At 55.2% G+C, this 24,558-nt stretch overlaps 1 protein-coding gene across 1 annotated transcript in view; it reads right to left on the minus strand.

Moving 5' to 3' along the window:
- The window catches only part of WDFY4 (WDFY family member 4), a 234,469-nt gene that overhangs the window by 201,116 nt on the left and 8,795 nt on the right, over window positions 1–24,558 (minus strand). The window contains 9 exon segments of the mRNA XM_023761289.1: window positions 7,109–7,299; window positions 9,547–9,651; window positions 12,265–12,717; window positions 14,173–14,330; window positions 15,951–16,140; window positions 19,070–19,259; window positions 21,872–22,006; window positions 23,487–23,593; window positions 24,375–24,489. Coding sequence (XP_023617057.1) covers window positions 7,109–7,299; window positions 9,547–9,651; window positions 12,265–12,717; window positions 14,173–14,330; window positions 15,951–16,140; window positions 19,070–19,259; window positions 21,872–22,006; window positions 23,487–23,593; window positions 24,375–24,489 — 1,644 coding nt within the window.

Genomic DNA, 24,558 nt, shown 5'->3' on the forward strand with positions numbered 1-24,558 from the left:
GCATGTCATAGCCTGGTCATCCAGATGGTCATTCTGCTGTTCGGTCGATTTGCATATTATGCTTTTATTATTATAGATAATATTGTAATAACTATGTGTGGTGCCAGGTAGGACTGCAAACATTAGGGGAACACTTTGTGAAGTATGTGATTGTCTAAGCACTGTGCTGTACACCTGAAACTAACACAAAGTAGTACTGAATGTAGATTGTAACTGAAAAGTAAAATATTTTTAAATTTAAAAATATAGAGAAAAGAAAAGAAAATACCCCCAAACACAATGGCCACAATTGCTACACAAAAAAACACTAGAAAGAAAGCTGTTACATACTGCACATTGAAATTTCCAATCTGAGGCAATTGCGAGAGCGAAATTAGATCAACTTTCATGAAACTGTGAGAGTGAAGGAGCCTCAGCTTTGACAAATCTAGTTATTACTAAACCGGGCAATGTACTCAGCATGTGTCTAGCTCAGCTCTCCAATTGCTGGCAACAGGGGAGACTACAAGAAATTGTGTTCTGTGATATTGTCTATTTGAGATTTTTCTTGTTTCTTGAGGTAGGCCTGTACTACTATAAATTTCCCTCTTAGGACTGCTTTTGCTGGATTTGGAGTCGCTGTGTTTCATTTTCATTTGTCTCAAGATATCTTTTTATTTCTTCCTTGATCTCATTGTTTACTAGCATATTATTTAGCCTCCCTGTGTTTCTGTGTTTTTCAGGGTTGTTTTTTTTTTTTTCTTGAAATTGATTTCTGGTTTCATACCAATGTGGTCAGAGTAGATGTTCGATAATTATTTCAATCTTCTTACATTTATTGAGACTTATTTGTGGCCCAACATGTTGTCTATCCTAGAAAATGTTTTATGTGCAACTTGAAAATAATGCATATTCTGCTGTTTTGGGGAGAAATGCTCTAAAAATACCAATTAAATTTATCTGGTCTACTTTGTCATTTAAGGCCACCATCCCTTAGTTTACTTTTGTTTGGAAAAATCTACACTGATGTCAGTAGGGTGTTAAAGTCCCCTAGTATGACTATATTACTGTCTCTCTCTCCCTTTATGTCCATTAGGTGCTTAGTTACCTATAGGTGCTTCTATGCTAGGTGCACCTACAGGTAATTGTTTACAAGGGTTATAGCCTATTGTTGGATTGATCCCACTATGATTATGAAATGTCTTTTGTCTCTTACTATGGCCTTTGTTTTAAAGTCTATTTTGTCTGATATAAGTATTGCCATCCCAGCTTTCTGTCTTGTTTTGTTTCCATTTACATGAAATATCTTTTTTCTTCCCTTTACTTTCAAGGTCTGTGTGTCTACAAGGGGTCTCTTGTGGACAACAAATGCATCAATCTCATTTTCTTATCCATTCAGCTACCCTACATTTTTTAATTGGAGCATTTAATCAATTTGCATCAAAAGTGGTTATTGATAGGTACATAATTATTGCCATTTTATTATTCACATTTATGTTGTTGTTTTTTCTTTTGCTACATCTTAAATACTAGTAAGTCCCTTTAATATTTCTTGTAATACTGGTATTGTGGTGATAAACTCCTTAACTTTTCCTTGTCTAGGAAGCTCATTATTCCTTCAATTTTAAATGATAACCTTGCCAGGTAGAGTCGTCTTGGCTATAGTTCTTGCTTTTCATCACTTTGAATATTCTATGCCAATCATTTCTGGCCTGAAAATTTTCTGTTGAGCATTTAGCTGACAATCTTATGGGAACTCCCTTGTAGGTAACTAACTGTATTGTTCTTGCTGCTTTTAAGATTCTCTCTTCATCTTCAAACTTTACCATTTCCATTATGTTGTGTCTTGGTGTGGGCCTCTTTGGGTTTATCTTGTTTGGGACTCTGCACTTTCAGGACTTGTATGTCTATTTCTTTCACCAGGGTTAGGGAAGGTTTTAGTCATTATTTCTTCAAATAGGTTCTCAATCCCTTGCTCTGTCTCTTCTCCCTCTGGTACCGCTATGATGCAAATGTTGTTATGCTTGATGTTATCCCAGAGGTCCCTTAAAATGCTCTCCATTTTTTATTCTTTTTTTCTATTCTGATTAAGTATTGTCTGCTTCTGCTGCCTTTCTTCAAAATTATTAATCTCATCATCAGCTCCATCTCATTTGTTATTGATTCCTGCTAGTGTATTCTCTATTTCTGATGGCGTTTTTATGACTTCTATATCCTTTTTAAAGGTTACTATCTTTTTGAAGTTCTCACTGAGTTTCTTGACCATCCTTATAACAGTTGTTTTGAACTCTATATCTGGTAGATTGCTTACCTACATTTTTCTGGAGTTTTCTTGTGTTTTTTCATTTGAAAGATGTTTATTTGTCTCCTCATTTTGGCTGCCTCTTTGTGCTTGCTTCTATGTATTAGGTAGGTCTGTATGTCTCCCAGTGTCTGCCGGGTGGCCTTACATAGTAGGTGACCTGTGGGCCTAGTGGCACAGTTTCCCTGATGACCTGATACTGGGGCCAGAAGAGGCTGCAGACAGATGTGCTGTGTCCGTGCTGCCTGTGTGAGACATTCACTCCCGACAATAGTATTTATTTCTCTGAGTTGGAAACACACTCTAACCTTGAAGTGTGTGTGGTGGTGCTTCCTTCCTGCCACTGACCAGCCACGGGAAAGGCTGAACGCGTGTGTGTTACAGTGAGCACTGCGCTGTTTAAAGCTGACCTCCGGCGCCTGGCCATGTAACCCGTGCCCTGAGCAGTAAATAAACCATGAAGCCATCAGGAAATCTATGCTCTAGGAGAGCAGTCGCCAACCTTTCAGACCATACGAACACCAGTGGCCCGCGGACCACTGGCTGCTCTAGGATGCTAAATCATCCAAATTTATGTGAAGTCTTTCAATGGCTCCTAAACCATTAGAGGTTGTCCAGGACAAATGGAATGAATGAAGCTCTTTTGGTTATCATATGACAAAACAAATACCAGAAAAGGAAAGCAATTAAAAACAAAACTAATCAGATTACAGTCCATTGTCTGAACACTAAAACCCCCTCTTCCCTCAAGAAACCACCTTCTACTTTTGTCCAATTTGACACCAGCTATTGCTCAGAAGGACTCCATCATTCGGAGTGGTGAGAGCAGGTATTTTAAAAGGAGAAGCCACCCAGTAATGGTTCCCCTATGAGCTGTGTCTCTCAGAGTGTCTGATCCCTGAAATTCCGGGATGGCCCTTTTCTCCTCCTGCTGGGAGGGGGGAGAAAGGGATGGCTGTCCTTAATTGTTGCTTAGTTTGATTTATTAAATTCAGGGTCATTATCTAGAATGGGGTAATCTCATTAGAACTTAGACTGCTCTATTATTTCTTGGGATGGGGTTAATTTCATATTTGCAGAGTCATGTAGTAAAGAGTTCAAAATCCAATTACAAAGGCTTAATTTCATAGCAACTAAAGAGAAACATTTCTATCATAAAGGGAAATAAATACTGTGCTACTTCAGGAAACAATTTGTCAGGAACGGGGGGTCCAGGAGAAGGGTCTCCATTACTGTCACTCAACTTTGCGTGACAATGCATCACCAAGGCGGGCGAGTCTGCGGCAGGGAGCAAATTCAATCAGCTGAAGTCAAAGTAATCAGGCTGGGGTTGACACGTTTCAGGAAAGGTCAGCGTTAAGCCCATTTTCTCCTCCTTAACTCAGTTACCGTGTCATCGGCTCTGAGTTAGTATTCCTCCAGCTTGAATCTATAAAATGGATGTCTGCTGCAGAGCGCTAACTACGTTAGGACTAACAGGATTTATTTCACATTCTATTATTTGTTCTTCCTCATAATTTTCCATGTGTCATGCTGGAGGATCGGTGAGGTAATGTGATTAAGCTCAGACTTGAGCGGCTAAATGTATATTAGCAAATCAATCTGAATTTGTGCATAACCCAATCATGGTCCCACCTGCTGTGGAGGGGAAATTCATTTGCTTGCATTAGGCTTTAACTCAGTTATCATTTGCCAGGACTCGGTGGTGCGGTCTGTGTCGGTATGGAAGTGCCACTGGGTTCGGCCACACCTGCCCTAAAGTGGGTGTTTCTGGAGGGATTTCTCCTCGGGGGCAGCTGGCGGATTCTGCCTCGGGGAATGCAGGGAAGGATGACGCCTGAGGTCACCCTTCAGAGAAGGCAAACCTTCCTGGGGGGCCGGTACTGCCTTCGAGGACCCCCCACTCCATGCATCCCCCTCATGCGACGTGCGACCCACTTGGCAGGCACGTGCTCTGGCAGCGGCCGCTCACTACTTCCGAAAGGGCCTCCAGCAGAAGCTCACTGTCCACCTGCTTCTGAAGCCCCAGCGGCTTCCCCAGATGACTCGGGGGATGCGAATCCCACAGCAGATTTCAGCAAACGGGTCGGCGCTCACATGACTCCGTGGTGGCCGAGTCTGGAACGCTCTGGGGCCCCAACCCTCCCCACCACCCCCTGCAATGGCAGGATGTTGCCAGCCCTGCGCCTGGGAGAGTAGGGCAGCTCCAGGCACCCCGCGACCACCCCGCAGCGCCCGGCACCCCCGAGAAGGCAGCATCGGCCCGGGAGCGACTGTTAAAACAGCGCACAGTGCTTGTCCCTGACGACTCTCCTGATAGTGCGATGCTGCAGTGATATTGCATCTGTAAAACACCACAATGGCTTCACATGGGTAATGCTAGCAACCCAGTCCTCCTACCCAGGCGGCACTCCCATAGGCTCATCTGGGCGAGAGAGGAAACAAGATGGGCTTTCCATGGGCAAAGCAGGGCTCTCCTACGACGAACCGAACACTCGGACTCTCCGAGCAAAGTAAACCCAAACTTCCTTCTCTTAGATCTGACTGTCCATGTCAGACACAGACGGAGACCCCGGCCGCTGCCCAGTGGAGACGGCAGCCTGGCTGCCGGGGCCCTGCTGCCCTGCTCCTGGGCACAGTGAGGCGGGTAAGGCCAGCTGCACGCACAGAGAGGAGTGCAGCAAGGAGCGTGGTGCAGAGGAGCGGCCACAGGCTTTAACTCACTCGTCTTAGGTGCAAACCCCATGCTGCCATTTAGTGTCAGAAGCTCTCAGATGTGCGTCTGTGGGAACATTACGAGGCGAGGGGACCACGCAAAGGAAGGCCCTTCCCAGCTGTGAACAGCCATCAGGGCTTGAGGCCTTGGTCCTACCCTCCTTACACGCCCCTTCAGCCCCTCCACTTCACTCCGCGTGCTGGTGTCTTTCAAATGGCACTTACCTTTCCGTTTTGGTTTCATATAAATCATCTTCAATGGTGTTTGGCCCTGGAACTAACTCACCCTCTTGTTTCCTGTCACCTGTGAGCTACAGGGAAGTCAGGGGCATGTGTCACCTTTAGGCCACGTCCTGACAGGAGCACTTCCTCCGCGTCTGACACTGGCTCCACCGGGCCAAGGGCAAAGCAAGCTCACTCATTCCCAACGTGAGTAAATGGCCATTGATCAGTAAGGCCGATGGTTTCATTTTCTAAGAGCAACTTTTCTTTTGTCGTTCACCAGTCCTTCAGGTGCTGTGTTCCCGTCACACGAGCGTGTACTAGTATTTCACACGGGCTGTGCTGTCCAGTGTGGTGTGCTATTAACACAGGAGCATGCATTTCACACAGAACCGTGTTGTCCCATGTGCTGTGTCACTGACACGAGCATGTATTTTATGAGGTTGTGCTGTCCAGTGTGGCGTGTCCCTGACACATGAGCGTGTATTTTATATGAGGTGGTGTTGTCCAGTGTGGCTTGTTACTGACACACAAGCGTGTATTTTATGAGGTTGTGCTGTCCATGTAGCGTGTCCCTGACACACAAGCGTGTATTCTATGAGGTTGTGCTGTCCAGTGTGGTATGTTACTGACACATGAGCGTGTATTCTATGAGGTTGCGCTGTCCATGTAGCATGTTACTGACACACAAGCATGTATTTTATGAGGTTGTGCTGTCCAGTGTGGTGTGTTACTGACACACAAGCGTATATTTTATGAGGTTGTGCTGTCCAGTGTGGCGTGTTACTGACACACGAGATTGTATTTTATGAGGTTTCACTGTCCAGTGTGGCATGTTACTGACACACGAGCGTGTATTTTATGAGGCTGTGCTGTCCAGTGTGGCATGTTACTGACACACGAGCATGTATTTTAGGAGGTTGTGCTGTCCAGTGTGGCGTGTTCCTGACACACGAGCATGTATTTTAGGAGGTTGTATTGCAAATGCTCGAGAGGCTCCAAGCTCAGCCTCCTGGGGTATTTGCATTTTTGTCTGCTCTTTTAAGCAGCACGTAAGAAAAGAACGATTTTTCTAAAGGCATAACCACAAAGACGAGAGGAATAAAAGCAGGAACAGCCACCGAACAGTGACGGCTGCAGGGCAGAGAGGGGGCGACGGTGACATTGATATCGTCTCTACTGCTTTAAAGACACTTTGATGGGGACCAAAATACCCCAAAGAGAAAAGCATACGCCCCTCTCTGCTGCCCAGAGGCGACCCTGGTTCTACCTCTCTGCGCCCACTGCCACCTTGACCGCTCTGTTCCCTTTCGCGGCTCAGGCTCCCCTGTGCGCCCTCCTGGAGCGTGGCAGGAGCTCCGGGTGTGAGAGCTGTGGCCCCTGGACGCTGTCACAGGCTCTGCCTTGGGCCTGGGACCTGCCAGGGGCACCCTGAATGCTGGCGAGGCACCATAACAGCTGCAGGGGTGCCGCTGATTGGGACGGGGTGCCGGGAAGCAGCTGCTGCCGGAGACTGTATTCCCCAGCCCTCCTGAGGCCACAGGGAGGCCTGCTCATGGTTCTGCCCCAAGAACACTGGCCAGAAGCTACCCTGTGCCTGCTCTCAGCCTGCAGGACGCACTGTGCGATTCTCCATGCTCCAGGCCTGCGTCTGCAGCTGGACTAGATGCCCGGGGTCAGCTGTCCCCAGATGACGCCCTTCCCCAGCCATTGATGGGACCACATAAGAAAGAAATGTCTAAAGTGTCCGCTACGAGGGCGTGGGGTTATTTGCTGTTGCAGCTGGTGCCACCCTGTGTATAATTACAGTGACCACCTGACTGACTGAATGCACGGCCGATGGTGTCACCTGCTACCTGTCCGTGGGAAGCCCAGCACAGAGGACGTCACCTTTAGGAGATCCAGTTTCAGTTGCAGCTCCCCCTGCGTGGACGAGCACAGCGCGCCCACGATGATGCTCATGTACTCCTCGGCGTTGATGGCTGAGAGCTGCTCCAGGATGCTGAGGGAGGCTCCGCGGTACCACTCATCGTCCAGGAAGATCTTGATGAAGGGCACCATGCCATGGTCTTTCAGGACAACTGCAGGCCAGACAGACAGACGGGCAGGGTGACAGGGGGCTGGCACCGTAGTCTCAATAACAGCCCCTCAAACAGCCATCAGCCCCTCACCCAGACTGGCCAGGCACCCCAGTGGGGACCCCCACCCTGAACGGGGTGTGACCAGCTGCAAACACCCATCAGCCCCTCACCCAGGCTGGCCAGGCACCCCAGCGGGACCCCCACCCTGATCCGGGACACCCTTCAGGGCAAACCAGCTGGCCCCCACCCGTGCATCAGGCCTCTATCCTATATAATAAAAGGGTAATATGCAAACTGACCCTAACAGCAGAACGACTGGGAATGACTGGTCACTATGACACACACTGACCACCAGGGGGCAGACGCTCAATGCAGGAGCTGCCCCCTGGTGGTCAGTGAGCTCCCACAGGGGGAGCTCTGCTCAGCCACAAGCCAGGCTGATGGCTGCCAGTACAGCGGTGGTGGTGGGAGCCTCTCCCGCCTCCTCAGCAGCGCTAAGGATGTCTGACTGCAGCTTAGACCTGCTCCCTGCTGGCAAGTGGACATCCCCGGAGGGCTGCCGGGGTGCCAGAAGGATGTCTGACTGCCAGCTTGGGCCCTATCCCCCAGGGATCAGGCCTAAGCCAGCAGGTGGACATTCTCCAAGGGGTCCCAGACTTCAAGAGGGCATAGGCCGGGCTGATGGACCCCCCCCCCGAGTGCACAAATTTTTGTGCACCGGGCCTCCAGTATTATAATAAAAGGCTAATATGCAAATAGACTGAACGGCAGAATGACCAGTGGAATGACTGGTCGCTATGACATGCACTGACCACCAGGGGGCAGACGCTCAATGCAGGAACTGCCCCCAGTCCACAGGCCCCAGGCCATCCAAGGCGGGTGCCAGTGGGGGCCCCCTCCGATCATCCCGCCGATCACCCCACAGATCAGCCCTGATTGCCGGCCAGGCCTAGGGACCCTACCTGTGCACAAATTTCATGTACCAGCCCTCTAGTATAGGATATAAAAGCCTAAGCTACCAAATGATCGAATGACCAGTCAACCGGTCGCTATGACGCACACTGACCACCAGGGGGCAGGCACTTAATGCAGGAGCTGCCCCCTGGTGGTCAGTGTGCTCCCACAGCGGGAGTGCTGCTCAGCTGACCAGCAGACTCCAGTCATAAGGCTCACGGCTGGCAGTGGCAGGAGCCTCTCCCAATCGGGACTGACTGGGCGCAAGCCCGCGGCAGGCACAGCAGGGGCTGGGATGAGCAGGAGCAGCAGGCAGGAGCAGCAGGCAGGGTTGGACTGCTGATTTCAACCCAATCCCTGCAGGTGACGCTGAGGGACCCCAGTTTCCACATAATTCCCCAATCCAGGGCTGGTGGCAAATCTCTCTCCCTCTCTCTCTCTCTGCCAAAATTCTCAGTGAAAACAAACCAGAACTGAAATTAAGAACACATTTCATTCCCAGGTAGTTTCTTGGGAAGGGGAGATTAGAAAAATTTGGCTGGTGGTATGTTTTTGTTTAAAAGGAATTCTAAGAATCTTTTCCCAGGATTGGTATTGGAGGCTCACGTGGAATGAGCAGGAAGAAGTAATGGATTATCCCACTGGCATGATGTGGCCGTGACAGGTCACTCCATGAGGCAGGAGGCTCCGCTCCTGGGCCAGGGGCTCCCTCTGGGGAAAGCCCCGTGGGGGCCTTGGAGAGGCGGGTTCCTGAGCTCCTAACCTCAGAGGCCTTCTGCCACAGGATTGTCCCTCACACTCGGCGTAGCTGATCTGTGAGGGCCTCAGAGAGACCCCGAGTCACCAAGCCCCTGCTGTCACTTGATGTGTCGCTTCACCACACAATATGTGCACGTGCATATCCGACACCCGCTGTTCAAAGCAGCACGGAGCTGCCTGGTCTTGGGGAGCAGAATTGGGGATGAGGGAGCCCTGGGTGCACCACAGGCCCGGCACATGCAGTGAACTCCCTGAAAATGGCGAGCGCTCTTTGCTGTATTTTACGATTTGGATGTTTTAAAGCCCATAGAGCAGAGGGTATTAGTGGGTTTAGCATGAACGTGTGGAGGGGAGATACTCTTTGGTCTCATCATTCAGGATGTGCCTTTGCTTCACAGCCCCATTTATCAACTTTAAAGTGAAAGGTGTCCACCGATTTCCCGGTGATCGCGGCCACAGACCAGCCGCTGGACGTTACCCGCACGCGGTGCTGCTCTCTCCCTGCTGTGACCCGTGGTCAGCGGCCGTCCTTACCCGCGTTCCGGACGGAGCCGTTCAGCAGCGCGACTACGGTCTCCAGCATCACACCCGTCAGTTCCCGCTCTGGGTCCCGGACACCGGGGGTGGGCTCCTTGTTTCCTGAAACATTTAAGAAGCAGTAAAAAATGTTAATGTGCACGGCCCGATCCCAAATCCCCGACTGCATCCGTTTCCTACCCTCTTACAGAAAGGCGAATCTAATGCTTCCATTGTAAGGGAGTGCACATCCCAGGTGAGAAGATGTAACCCCACTGCCCTGAGAGCAATGGTCACCACACCAACATCTCCTGGAGGCTCGTTCCTAAACCCCAGGAGCTGGTCCCTTCCCCGGGGTTTCTGACTTAGAGGTCTTGAGTGGAGTCCTATCGCTGCATCCCTAACCAGTCCCATCTGTGCTGATGGGCAGGCGTGAGGGCCAGGCTTGGAGAACCACTGTTGTGCAGGATCCCCGAAGCCCTGCCTTCTTCACCTTCCTTTGGACACCCGTGTGTGTGTGTGGAGAGGGGGGAGGCTGCCAGCTCACACCACAGGCACGAGATGCGTGAGAGACCGTGGAGTAGACTGTCCCCAGTAGCTCCATGAGGGCACACCAGGCCTGTGTGCTCACCTGAGTCCCCAGAGCCGAAAGAGCCTGACTCAAGAGGGAAGTTCAGCACATATGTGGGGAATGAATGAATGAGTAAAGGTAGCGCTTATTAACCAGGAGACAAAGTATCCAAGAAACAGCAAGAAATGTAACAACAGAGGCAGGAAGTAAGATCAGATCCATCAGCTCACAAGAAGGTTCGCATTCTCCGGGAGTGGTCGTAGGCCTGCGACTGGGTTTGAGAGTAAGTCTACACCAGGCTGCGGAGAAGCCTGCACAGCTAAGCTAACAAGAAGCACTGACCCCACGTGGGAGATACTCTTTGGTCTCGGTTTAGGATATGCCTTTGCTTCAAAGAGCAGTAGAAAGAAGCACAGACAAGACTCGTGGAGACCTGGCTCGGGCCCAGCTATGCCCGACGGAGCACCTGCTCCTCAGCCCCGCACCCCAGGAGGCACGGTCCTTCTGGGCTCCACAGCAGTGGGCGTTCCTCCAGGCAGGTCATCTGTCTCCATAGGGTGAATAGGGGTAAGATGACTGACATTTCTTGAGTAACTACTATGCACCAAGCATGACAATGGGTCCCTTCCTTCAGGCACTTCCCACTGAATTTTCACAACAGCCATAGATAGATAGATAGATAGATAGATAGATAGATAGATAGACAGATAGACAGACACTTCCATGTTACAGAGGGGAGAAGAGGCTCATCGAAGCTAAGTAATTTGCTCAGGATCGCTGAGCCCCTACGCGGCACAGCCGGGTTCCAGCCCAGGGCCGGCTGGCCCCACGCCCACGCGCTCTCCCTGAGCATCTTTCCCTCAGAGGCCAGGAAGCAGGCAGACTGATGACTGTAGCTTGAGTCTGAGCAGAATTCCAGAAGCGCCAACAGCTCGCGAGCCCGCTCCCTCCCAGCCAAGCAGTAGGAGGAGTAGAGGCGGGAAGGTGAAGCGAGGTCAGCGACAGGCTCCTGTGACTCGGAGTCGCTCCAGGCGGCAACCCAGAGGGGCAGCTGTGGGCAGATGGAGGGAAAGCCAGGGGAACTGAAACGATGTTCATGCTCTGATTCCCGTCTGAAAGTTGGCGGAGGTGGGGGTTGCAGACAACCACAGAGGGGCCCCAGCAGAGCGGGCCCATGGGGTGCGGTCAGGCAGCGAGGGAACCCGGGCCAGCACTCCTGAATGTGTCCTGCTGAAAACAGGGTCCTGAAGTCCCCCTGGGGGAGCAGAGGTGCTGATGCTGAGAGTCCAGAGTATCGGGGCTGCAGGGGGAGGAACAACGCCAAGGAGCCATGGGCACACAGCCCAGCAGGGCACACAAGGTGTGGCCAAAATTCGGAGGGGCAGCTGAACCGCAGGGACCCCTGCTCCCAATGGGAGACCATTGGGCCCAATAGCACCGGGTGAGCAAGGCGGCCGCATCCAGGCTCCCCAGCCAGTCCCCACCCGAGCCCCACGCCTCTCTGAGCTCCTTTCCCTTGGCCCTTCCCCCGCCATCTCCCCATCTCCACACTCAGGCAACACTCGGGGAGGAAATGTGTAAAAGCTGAGAATTCATGGGCCTGAGCTAGCTCCATGAGTCTGTTAAAATTACACCCATCCTGCCCTGGCCAGTGTGCTCAGTGGTTAGCGTGTCAGCTCATGCACCAAAGGGTCACAGGTTCAATTCCTAGTCAAGGCATGTACCTGGGTTGCAGGTTCACTCCCTGCTCTCCTGGTCGAGGCACATGCCGGAGGCAACCAGTCAATATGTCTCTCTCACATCGATGGAGTCTCTCTCTCTCTCTCTCTCTCTCTCTCTCTCTCTCTCTCGCTCCCTCACCCCACTCTCTCTGAAAAGCAATAGAAAAAATATCCAGGTGAGGATTAACAACAAAAACAAAACATAAAATTACACCCATTCCCCTCATCTCTCCATGGGGAAGCTCAGGCTAGTCATAGGAGATAGGGAGGCTGCTGCTCTGTGAAGTCATGTGCCCCGGGGTTCCTTCCCTGAGCCCCATGGGCCAGTGACGGGGCGAGCCCACTTTCTCGGTTGAGCTGATGAGCAGGAGGGTGGGCCTGCAGAACCGGCCCAGCTAACGGACGCCCAGCCTGTCCCCCTCCACCTCCCAGGCTTCTGCACACCTGACTTCCTCAGGACCTTGGCCCGCTTCCGCAGCTGGGCGAGCAGCAGGCCCAGGAGCCCCGAGTCCCGGAAAATGTCTGTGAAGAGTGGGTCCGCGCCGGCGATCCTGAGGACACTCTGCAGGGCCCTGAGGGTGCAGAGCGGCTCAGAGCTCTCCATGATCAGGCGCTGCACCTTCCCCAGGATCTCGTGGGGCACGTAACGCAGCTCGAACACCAGGGCCTCCAGCAGCTGGAAGAAATGCGTCTGCACCTGGGCCGGCTTCAGGGGCACGAGCTCCACGAACTGGGAGATGGGCTGCAGGGTCCACTCCAGCAGGAAGAAGTTGCGGGCGTTCCAGGCCCACATGGTCCTGATGGCCGAGAGCACGTGCGTGCAGAGGAGGGCGTCGCTGGCTTTGTGGAAAACATTCTGCAGGACCTGGAAGGCCTGGAGGTTCTTAACGGTCACCCCTGAAAAGGAAAAAGATCCTGCAGGTCATTTCTCCTGCCTCTGCCTAGAGATGCGTGATGGCCTTATCATCAGGAAATACCGTTTAAGGTTTCTGTTTTCTAGCTCCTGTGGGTAAAAGCCTATCAGAAGTCCCGAAGCCCAGCCGCCCAGAGTGTAAGGCCCGAGCTGCACTGTCCGCGACGAGGTGGGCGACAGCGCTGGGAGGGTCACCCGCGCGTAAAAATGCACTGGGTTTCCAAGACACAGCAGAGAAACACGCAAAAAGCCACTAACAATTATTTGTAATGACCACATGTTAAAATAGTCATACTCTGGATATGTTGGGTTAAATAGAAGGTATTATGAAAAATAATTTAAGCTGTTCCTATTTTTTTTATATAAGGCAACTAAGACGTTTAAAATGAGGGAATGCGACTCACATTGTATTTCTATCGGGCAGCACTGGCTGAAGGATTCATTTCCATCAATTGAAATCAAATTATTTTAAACATTCCTGAGCAAAGTCTGCTTCATTTGTAAACAAACTGTTGAATAGACACCCCTGACCGCACCCCCCCTACTCCCCAGCTTGAAGGTTAGGCCCGTTCCCTCTGGCCCGGGGACACCCCCCTGAGGCCCTGCCTGCAGCCAGCCCTGCCTCAGACACCAGGGCCCTCCCTCTGGTCCAGACACTTCCTTGGGAGCTGGGGTCCCATCCAAGGGCTTTTCCTAAACTTCCTCCCTCCTCCCCACCCGCTCCGAGGCCTCTGCACTCTGGTCCGCTCAGGCCTCGGCACCGTTTCCCCAGATGCTCCCAGTCACTGTCTATTTCCCGCCTGTGCTCCCTGCCTTTAAACCTCTTCCCTGCCTCTCTGCCTGGACAGCCACGCAAGGCCTTGAACACACCTCTGTGCAGGGTTTCCTGACCCAGAGCCCACCCACTGCTGGAGTCACCGCCGCCCTGATGCTGTCATCAGTCAGGTTAGGCACATGGTCGCCGAGCAGGTATGGCTGCAGGTATGTGTGACCATCTCCACAGATGATTTGCAGGGAGCGGACACCCGGCGCCCAGCACGGGGCAGAGAGCTGGCTGCAGAAAGCACCGCGCATGTCCCCTGAGCTCATCAATAAGCGTGGGCCTCGCCAAGAGCCGAGCGGGCACGGACCTGAGCCGGTGACTGTCTCAGGGCCGAGTCATTAGATCCGCAAATGCTCTTGTACCAGGGACGGTGAGGCCAGGGGCTCCCACTCCTACTTGACAGTCCCCGCCTTTACTAGGTAACCGTGCACCCTAAGTCCCATCCAAGGCATCTAGAAAAATCTATGAAGGAGAGATTTAAATCCATAAGCCATCTCCCAGATGTGTGACAGAACTAGACCTCAAGTGTTTGTTTCTTTACAAAGACCGGGTGGAAGCCTGGGCAGCCCTGTGAGGGCACAGTGCCCACTGCGGGTACCTGACCCGGCAGACTCACCGGAGGCCTCCTGGTGGAACTTGAAGCCTTCCAGCTGAGGGTAGGTGACGCTGTCGAACACCTTCAGCTCCGCCCGCCCGCAGGTCGTCAGCCACACCACCAGCCCCAGGAGCTCCTCCAGGTGGGGATCCACTTCGCGCAGGTGCAGCCCGTCGTACCTGCAGGGACAGGGAGGCGGCTCCTGGGCTCGGGGATCAAGAGCCACGTTTGCTAACAGTGCTCCTCAGGGTGCAGAGGCAACGGGATTGACGTGCTGAGAAAGACCCCAAAGGTCCCCACCACATCAGCACCGAGAGGCAAGGGCAGCGCCTGGGTAAGGTCAGCTGCCGGCCAAGGTCAGCCTTCGGCCTGAAAGTGCAACCAGAACACAGAGGCAGCCCCGGCCTCTGCTCACAAGGCTGCTTTCTGTGGCCCGACCCCAAAAGCCATGTGCTTTGGGCAGGAGCACCCCAAAATGAGAGCTTTCACATTTCTGAAGAGCAACAAAGGGGAAGAGTCTGACCTGGCCAGGCCTCCCGCCGATTTCAGGGCTGAGCACTGGTTCCTTAGCTGCTGGGAGGGGCTCGCACTGGGAGGAGGCCCTGGGCCTGCCACCCTGCTATGCCCACAGTGTGTGAGTCAGCATGTGACCACGTAAGGCAGAAAGAAAAGCAACGAGCTGCCCGGGCCTGGGACAGCTCCTTCCCTCCTGCCTCCACAGGAAGTGGGGGCACCAGCACCCATTTAACCAAAAAGTGTTCAGGAGCTGCTGTGACCTAGCCCTTCCTGGTGGAGACAGCCAGGGGGTCAGAGTTCAGACTAATGTGAAAGGTGCATCATCACAGGGACATGTGTCCCTGTGGAGGAAGGCCTTCTGGTTGTCATTTAGTCACATCATTTTGGAGACAGCACTGCAGGCTTCACCGCCAGACAGCAAGCCTGACTCAGCGGAGTCCCTGAGCACAGCGCGGGCTGCGTCCCAGAGGAGGCCTGCTCACGCTCAGGCAGAGCCGGGGAGATGTGAGCCCCGCTGTGCCGCGCCCCTAAGGTCAGTGGCGTTTGCAGTCCCAGACATTCTGTGATTCTCCTCTTGGCTTACCCACCCCCACGCCCCAACCTGAAGGTGACGTGCTGGTCAGAATAGAGCCAGCCAGCTGAGTTCTCCTGACCCTGCAGAATAGTGTCTGCGCTTGCTTTCCCAGGGACTTAAGGGGTCAGGACTCAAGGGCGAGGACGGGAGAAGCTCTAGGAGACAGAAGGAGGCAGTAGGGAGCGTTATGGAGCCAGCGTCCCATCAGCGACTGGAGCCCAAGCCTCCTGGGCTCTGGGGTGCAGGGTGCCCCTCTCCCCCCCACCCCCACCCCACAAGCGGTAACTTTGCTGGTTATTTATCCATCAGCTTCTGCCCATCACGGGTTGAGGACTGCTCGTGGGGGCCATTCCCGGCACTTCCTGCCCTTCAGCACATGGCAGCGCCCATTAGAGCTGTCCCAGAAAGCCCTCCAGCCCGCCACGTGGGCTCCCACGGCGTCTGTCGGGCGGGATGGCATGGAAGTGGTCCATGCCACCAAGGGACTTGGCACAATTATCACCACCAGCCACTGGCTCTCCAAGGGAGTGGCTCTGGCTCCCAAGCCCACTGCACGTTGAATTACTTTTGCAATAAAACTCTCTCTGGCCACACTCTACAGAGAGGTGTGTTTCAGACACGCGGGGAAGCCCGCGGATCTTTCTCCGAGGCACCCAGTGATTCTGAGGAGCAAGGTTCGGGGGTTCTCCCCACCAGGCACAGCGCTTACCGGAGGAACACTTTGAGCAGCAGAGGGTAGCCCTCCCCATTCTCAAACTCCAGGAGCAGAGCCTGGGAGACAGGGTAGGCGTCCTTCACGAAGCCCAGGACCAGGCCGGCAGCCTCGCTCAGCTCGGGGGCGGGGAGCGAGTCCGCCAGCCGGGAGAGGTTCTGGAGGCAGAGCTTGATGCAGTCCCTGGCTGTGGGAGGAAATGCACAGTCTGCTCAGAGCCAGGCTTTTCTGCTGGTCGTTCCCTCCTGCCCCACCCCCTCTGGGCTGCACATCAAGATGTGAGTTAATCCAAAGCATTTTTCTTTTGCTCTTGGATCAAGAAGAAGACTCCCCCTGGGAATCGCCATCCTGAGAGCGGGCTCTGCAGGTTGGACGGAGGCTGAGACAGGAGGGAAGCCTGTCAGCCCTCTGCTCCCAACCCCCAGCTCCTGGGAGGGGCTGGGCCACTGGGTAAGAGATGCCAAAGAAGCAGCTCCGGAGGTGGCAAGAGCAGTCTGAGGACAAGTGCAGGGGAGGCCGTGGGTGTGTGCGAAGGAGAGGGGACAAAGATGGTGGGTCTCAGCACTAGAGTCAGGGGTCAGAGCCCCACTACGGGACACAGGGAAGTGGCTAAGCAGGGCCACGGTGGGGCCTGGCCATGGTGGTCCCCCAGGGCTGTGGGAAGCCGAGGAAGACTTGCACTAGAAGAGAAGTATCACTGGATTTGCATCTTGACTGATCACTGTTTTTATGGCTCTTTCATGGGGAGAAGTCTCTTCCAAGTGCCAGAGTCAGGAGGAGTGCCAGAAAGTGAGAGAGAGCTGGAGAAGGTGAGGGAGAGCTGAGGAGGTCAGGGAGAGCTGAGAAGGTCAGGGAGAGCTGGAGAAGGTGAGGAAGAGCTGGAGAAAGTGAGGGAGAGCTGGAGAAAGTGAGGGAGAGCTAGAGAAGGTCAGGGAGAGCTGGAGAAAGTGAGGAAGAGCTGGAGAAAGTGAGGGAGAGCTGGAGAAAGTGAGGGAGAGCTAGAGAAGGTCAGGGAGAGCTGGAGAAAGTGAGGGAGAGCTGGAGAAAGTGAGGGAGAGCTGGAGAAAGTGAGGGAGAGCTGGAGAAAGTGAGGGAGAGCTAGAGAAGGTCAGGGAGAGCTGGAGAAAGTGAGGGAGAGCTGGAGAAAGTGAGGGAGAGCTAGAGAAGGTCAGGGAGAGCTGGAGAAAGTGAGGGAGAGCTGGAGAAAGTGAGGGAGAGCTGGGGAAAGTGAGGGAGAGCTGGAGAAAGTCAGGGAGAGCTGGAGAAAGTGAGGAAGAGCTGGGGAAAGTCAGGGAGAGCTGGAGAAAGTCAGGGAGAGCTGGAGAAAGTGAGGAAGAGCTGGGGAACGTGAGGAAGAGCTGAGAAGGTCAGGGAGAGCTGAGAAGGTCAGGGAGAGCTGAGAAGGTCAGGTATAGCTGGAGAAGGTCAGGGAGAGCTGAGAAGGTCAGGTATAGCTGGAGAAGGTCAGGGAGAGCTGAGAAGGTCAGGTATAGCTAGAGAAGGTCAGGGAGAGCTGAGAAGGTCAGGGAGAGCTGAGAAGGTCAGGGAGAGCTGAGAAGGTCAGGGAGATCGCCTATCAAGAACCTGAGACAATAATAATGTGTACTCGGTCCCTGGGTTGAGAGGCCTGGGCTGCACCAGAGAGTCTGCATGTGGACGGGGCACACCTAGAATTCAGGGCTCGGCAGGTAGCGGCCAGCCCAGCGCTCACTTGCCCACCTTCTCCTCAGCTTAGGCGCCCACAGAACCAGCCCATTTCTCACAGGGGTACAGGCTCCACCCGGTGGCAGGCTCCACGAGGCAGAATTGTTCTTTTCCAGTTGAGAATACGATACAGTGAGGACCCCACCCCTCCCATGGGTACAGCCTTTTCTTGGGCATCTCCAGCTCCAGCCTGTGAGTGGAGTGGGGGGACTACAAAGCACCTCGGGCCCAGCTCAGCCTGGACCATTACCGCTGGGCCTGGCCTCACAGGAACCTGAACTGGAACTGGGCTGCCGTTCCTGTGGGCTCTGCCTCGGTAGGAGGTGGGCTTGCTGAGTTTGGCCAGCCCTCACCGCGGGTGCCCTCTGTCACAGGAGGCCCCAAAAGAAGACCGGCCGCAGGGCACGTGATTGTGGACAGGCAGGTCACACCGGCAGGCTCTGACCTACTCCCCAAAGACACCATACCTTGGGGTCAGCCCAGGGGTGCCTCCCAAGAGGCACTTTAGCTGGTGAGCTAAGGAAATGCCACTGAGCGGGCAGGGAGGCAGCTCAGGGAGCCTTTGTCACAGTGCCCCTCGGGTTGGCCTGGCAGAGCCTCCCTCTGGCCAGCCACGGAGAGGAGGCCAACACCTCCTCCCAAGACGTGAGCCACAGCGGCCCATGTTCCCAGGGTTATCTGTGTCCTTGGGAGGCGGCAGGAGATGCTGAAGGAGCAGCTACAACTGGTCCTGCTGATGGAGTTGATGCCCTCGGGGCCCTGCCTGGCTCGCACCGGGTGGTGACGCGGCAGTGACGGCCGGGGGAACCCACTGCGTGCCCACGCCATCTAAGCACTTCAGATATGTCAACCCCCAAAGCGTAACCGTCCAGTGAGATCCGCGGGACCGCCTTCCCATTTTACAGACAAGAAGATGAGGCGCCCAGGCAGTGAAGTGCCCGAGGTCACGCCACCGGAGAGCAGAGCCAGGTGTGCGTCCCTGCTGCTGCCCCAGCAGACGCTGAGGCCCAGGGAGCGGCATCTCCAAGTTCAAATCTGATTCTCTTCTTGGAAACCCAGGAGCCTTGGCAAGCTCTTCAACATACTAATCTGTTTCCCATTGCAAAATGGCATGATCATCAACATCCATCTCCAGGAACAGATGAGATAACACACAGATGGGCCCGGCAGATTCTGGTTGACAGTATGTGAGCAGCTAAGGGGCTCCCCTTCCCCTCCTCCAATGGAGCATCCAAATGAACAACAAAAGCACTTTCATGAATGGAACCAAGCACTACAGGGTCAGCTACTGGCCCAGCTGGGCATCCATGAGAACCTGTTTGCCCTTCTCATTTCTGGTCCCAGAAATCTATCCTGATGCTGCAAGGGCATGACAGGGACCTGCTGTGGGAAGTGGGTCCCCGGGGACTTACCCTGCAGGTACTGAATGACGCTGAGGTCCTGGGCCTGGGAGATGGCCCTCAGCACACAGAAGGTAGGCTCCTTCCAAAAGCAGCAGCTGTGCTCCCGGAGGCAGGTGGTGGCAATCAGCAATGCCTGGAGCTCATTCCCTGCGAGGAGGCCCTCCAGCCCCTGAGGCTCGCTGCAGATGTTGAGCAACATCTGAGAGGAAGAAGGAAGGAAGACCCAGGAGACCGATTAGAAGCCTCCTTGCTGCCGTGGACTTGCTCCCTGCTTTTACAGAGCACTGAGGGCACATGTTAGCACATAGATGGCTTTGTATGCTGTCACCCTCTGCCCAGACCAGCATGGTCACCAGTACCACCAGCAAAGGATGAGGGGCTCGGGCTGTCTGAACTCTTAACTGCTGTAAAGGCAGGAGTTACCCTTTCCAAGTCAGAATAACAAAGAAGTGTTGGACTTGGATGGGTGTCTTTTTATATAGAAATGCCAGGAAAATGGCATTGACCATTAAAATACAGGATTAACAGGACCCTGTGCTACTTAGAAAACAAGATGCAGCCTGGCCAGTGTGGCTCAGTGGTTGAGTGTCAACCTATGGACCAGGAGGTCAAGGTTTGATTCCTAGTCAGGGCACATATCTGGGTTGCAGGATCGATTCTGGGTTGTAGGGGCCATGCCAGAGGCAGTCAATCAATGATCCTCTCTCATCATTGCTGTTTCTATCTGTCTCTCCCTCTACCTTCCTCTCTGAAATCAATAAAAATAGATTTAAACTAGAGGCCCAATGCATGGAATTTGTGCAAGGGGCTTGGCCCTCGCAGTCGCAGCAGCTTGCCTCAGCCCTCGCAGCCTTGGCTTTGTCCTGAAGGTCGTCCGGAAGGACGTCCAGAAGGAGGTCCGGTCTAATTAGCATATTCCACTTTTATTGTTATAGATAATAATAATAAAATAAAATAAAAAGCCAGATGTATCCTGAATCCCTGGTTAGCATTCATGCCTCACTTCTCCACACAGCCATGAGCGTTGTCCTGTAACCTCCGACCTGGGACCCTTGTTCCCACCAACCCAATCTCCTGTGGACTTGGGACACTGCCTATGCCCTTGGGGAGAGTCACAGCAGGCAGCACCTGCAGGGACTCATCCGGCCTCCTTTCTCTTGGGCTCTTGCTGGTCTAACAGGACCTTCTCCCAGTTCAGCAGGTACAGAAGCTCCTGCCACTGAATGCAGGCCCTCGGCACAGGGATGGAGGCCAGCCGGGCACCTAGGACTGGCTACAGACCCTGCACGTGGGTGTGGCCGCAGCCCTTGGCTCAGATGACCATTCTGCTGCTTGCCCCCACCTCCCCATCACAGCTCTACCCCAACCGCCAGCTCTCAATGCCATTCCCTCAGAGCTGCATCCTCCATGCTCCTCTGTGAGTCAGCCCCTGGGCCTCCCTTCCCAGCCCTGCCTTTGCCTTTGCCTTTCCCTGCAGAGCACCGAAGGCAGTGGACATGCTGACTTATTCGCAGGATGTCCCCCACTTGCTTCCACACCTTCCTGTCCCCTCTCCGAGAGGGACTGTGCCAGCTGAGGGATCGCGTCTGGCACAGAGCCGCACCGGGAGGAACTTCATACTTTTTATGGAATGAAATGAGGAATGAACGCAGGTGGGGCCTAGCGCTGGGGGGCGCATTCTGTGCATCCGCGGGCAACCCTGGAAAGACAGGGCCGCGCTCCCTCCCTGAGCGCACGGAGAAGTCACAGGATAAAGATGTGTCCACGTGCCCAGCACTGTGTCCCAGTACATTTGGGATATGGTTACATCCAGGCAAATGGGGCCAGCGTTTCCAGGGTTTCCAGCAGGCAGAGTGCGGATAAGCCGCGGACGGGCCGATGCCTCTGGCAGCCACGCCTCTGGCTGGAGGATGAGTCTGCGATGGGTGTTCATCTGCATGCAGATGCTCAATGGGCAGCTGCACTTGGAAATCCCCAAACGGTCTAGCACCTGCTCTGGGAGGCACTGCCCAGGCGCTGGACACACAGCCGTGAGTGAGACGGCCTGCTCCCCACCCTCACCAGGGGCAGGGGCAGCAGTTGTCCGTGGAGGGTGGCCCCCGAAGACAGAGAGCAGGACTTGTCAGTGGGGGGCAGGGAGCTGAGGAGGGGCATTATGTGAAAAGTTGCTGCTGGCTGTCAGTGGACAGGAGCGAGGGGCAATGACAAGAGGAAATCGCACTTGCAATTCAGTGGCCTGAGATGGCTTCTTGGGAGGAGGGGAGGCAGCATCGCGGGTGGTGCGGAGCCCACTGAGAGTGAACTGGGGATCCAGAGTCCCGGCCCAGCCCCCACCCGCCCCTGAGCTCACGTTTCCTGTGTTTGTATAGAGCAAGGAGCACAGCACTGCACACATCTGGGGACGGAGGAGGTGACAGACAAGAGACCACGGCACAAGGGGCATGGCAACTGCTTAGAAAGTGTTGGCTAGTTAGTGATGCAGTGCAGTTAGCAAGCGCGTCTCAGATGGGAGGTGGCCAGCGACAGAAGGTTCCAGATGCAGGCGAGGACCGGCAGGGCCCAGGAATGCGGGCTGGAGAAGGAGCTGGTGGGCCAAGCAGAGAAGGCACTCACGTTTCTGGGGAAGAACAAGGGGAGCAGGGAGGGATACAGAGGCACAAGAGGGAAGTCCATCCTCCGGATGCCTAGGCCTCTCGCGTTTGCAGAACGTGGGGCGGAGGGATGCGCTGGCCTTGAGCAAGGCAGGTGGGAGCGGCTCCCAGAGGCAGAGATCGGCCCAGCCCAGAGGGGCTCAGCCCGGCTCTCACTCACCTGCACAAACATCCTCTGAACTTGAACATCGTCCTCCGAATGCTCGTCCTCCTCCAGAGGAAAGACGAAGAAGAGGTACAGACACTGCAGGAGCAGGGCTGGGAGCCCCGACTCGGCAACGCTGCCCAGTGCCTCCTGCAAGGGAAGAGCAGGCTGTGACCGAGGCCGGGCGGCCGGCACTGCCCCAGGCCCTTGATCCCCTCGTCAGATCCAACCTCATGACGGCCCACCCACCGGGAAGACCAGCGCCAGAGCTGCGGACAGAGGAGAGGACACGGGCGCCGGCAGGGCCCAGCCTGTGTGTGCAGCACCCGGGACCTTTTTCCACATGCCCGCCCGCAGCTCCGCCTGGATCACTGTGGCTGCTGTCTCAGTGTGCGCACACGTGCGTTTGCATGTGCATGTGTGTGTGCGTGCACAAGTGGAGTTCATCTAAAAAGCATGCTGACCACACAGTTAGAAAAACAGAAAGGAGAAGAGGCAAGAACCAGGAGTATCAGGCAGTGCCGGGCCCCCTGCCCCAAAGGCTCCTGGGCAGGCAAGGCCCGCCTCCCTGGACGCCTGGCTCTGCAGCGCCCCCGCAGGCAGCTCTCCCCACCCCTGCTCCACGGGCTCCCCAAAGGCAGCTGCTCACTCTCTTGGCTCTGGGTCTGGCTGCCCCAGCGGAAAGCCATCTTCAGGTCAGTGTTACCGCTCAGCTGGAAGCAGCCCTTCCCGGGAGCAGAGGCCCACTCCATGCTGCGGCCCTCTGGCCACAGGGCCGGCAGGGCTCCCGCTCCCACAGGGAAAGCCAGGCGGCCCTCCCTGGCTAACGCTGCCGCCTGCTGCTCACACCACATGCTGCCTCTAAGGCTCCTGCGATGCCTGTGTCACCCCGGACAGAAGGCAGCAGCTGCGCTCTGCTCCCCTGCCATTCCCAATGTCGCGGGCTAGACCCCCCACAGTGGGCACCCCAGCAGCCGACAGACCGGAGAGTCTTGGGCCTGCCCTGCAAGGGCCTCGGGCCATTTCTGCTGATGGCCAAGCTGCCAGGACACCGGCCTCAGCAGACCACTCGGCGGGGAGGACCAGGCCCCTCTTCCCAGTGGGTGCGGGTGGGCAGGGAAGGCGGCAGTCTGCTAGCACTGCCTCTGGGTGAGCATGCTCGGACAGCGCCTCCCGGTGCGGCTCCTTCCGTCTGAGTTTAACAGCAGGCAGAACCCAGCCGAGGCTCAGAGCACAGCCCTGGTCAGACAGACTGCGGCCACACCCCACAGCAGAGCCTGGTCCTCACCCCGGCGTGGCCGTGGCGTCACCAGGGCGGACTCAGTGCTGGGACGCCAGCCCTTTTCAATCTCACAGCGGCCCCAGCACTGAGGCGCTACTGTCCCCAACTCTCAAATCAGCTGCACCCGTCACAGTGACGTGCCGCATGTCACGGGCGGTCAACTGACAGGGCAGGATCCAGACCAGAATCCCAGAATTTCAGAAGCCGTTCCTACACCAGAGGGGAGCCAGGGCGAGAGAGGAGAAGCCAGCTTCCTGGGAAGAAAGGCTCTGGGAGCCACGCCCTGCCCTGAGCTGAGGCCTCCCTCCCGGTGGCTGAGGAGGCCAGGCCGTGGCTCCCAGCACTTACCGTGTCCGTCCCCGAGAGCAGGAAGGCCGACTTCAGGAGCAGGTAGCCGTCCTGCTGCGCATCCCGCTTCCACCGCAGCAGCTGCCCCGCGGCCGCCCGCGCTTGCTCTGACAACAGCGGAGAAGAGGAAACGTGTCAGTGGGTGATGCAGGGACTTGCTCACCAGTTTGCCCTCCACTTGCCACCCACCTATGAGCTCTACCTTCGCCTCTTTGGAGACGTCCACTTCCTGCCCTCCCCACAAGGCCGCCTGAACCTACACCCACCCTCACACTCAGCCAGTTACCCTCCTTGGAGGCCAGCCTTTAGCATTCAGTCTTCCCTGGTCAGCAACCGTCAATGGCTCCCCATTGCCAAGTAATAGGAGCAAGTTCCTCACCATAGACTTCCCACAACTGGCCTCCACCCCACTCTCTCTATTGCAGCCCCTCCATCACAGGGGTTCCTGCCTCTGCACCCAGCTCAGGCCACCCTGCCCGGAGCTCCCTCCACAGCCTTTGTCTGGGCTCTGTGCTTGGAAGACTGCGAGTCAGGGACCCCACAGCAAAACACATGCTCTGACCGGGGGTCTTGTCTGGATCGAGTTCTCCACTGAACACTCAGGTGCCTTCTAGCCCAGCACTTCCTCCCAGAGGCCCTGCTCCTGTGTGTGTGTGTGTGTGTGTGTGTGTGTGTGTGTGTGTGTCTCCCAGGAGCAGCAGTTCCCTGAGACCCCCTTCCCTGCTCTGCTAGCCTTTCCCTTGTTCCCAAGGGACTCGGTGGCAGACTGGGCCCGTGGTCTCTTTGGCAGGCACTTCGCTGACTAACTAGAAAGCAGAAGGGCAGAGCAGGGCCGAAGGCCTTCAGCACGTGCTGCTCCCACAGGGCCCAGGGCCGCTCCGCACTCACCCGCAGGCTTTCCCACCAGCACCTGCTGGATCTCCTGGGCGAGCTGGCTGGACACTTCGCCGGCCAGCCTGTGCAGGCTGGGAAAGCAGATGAGCCCCACGGAGTGCTCCCAGGCCTGAAGGCACACACAGGTTGGTCAGAGACGTCACAGCTCCAGAGCAAGGCCCGAGCATCACCTCCCTCT

Source organism: Myotis lucifugus, unplaced genomic scaffold (assembly GCF_000147115.1).
Source record: "Myotis lucifugus unplaced genomic scaffold, Myoluc2.0 scaffold_206, whole genome shotgun sequence".
Lineage (NCBI taxonomy): Eukaryota > Metazoa > Chordata > Mammalia > Chiroptera > Vespertilionidae > Myotis > Myotis lucifugus.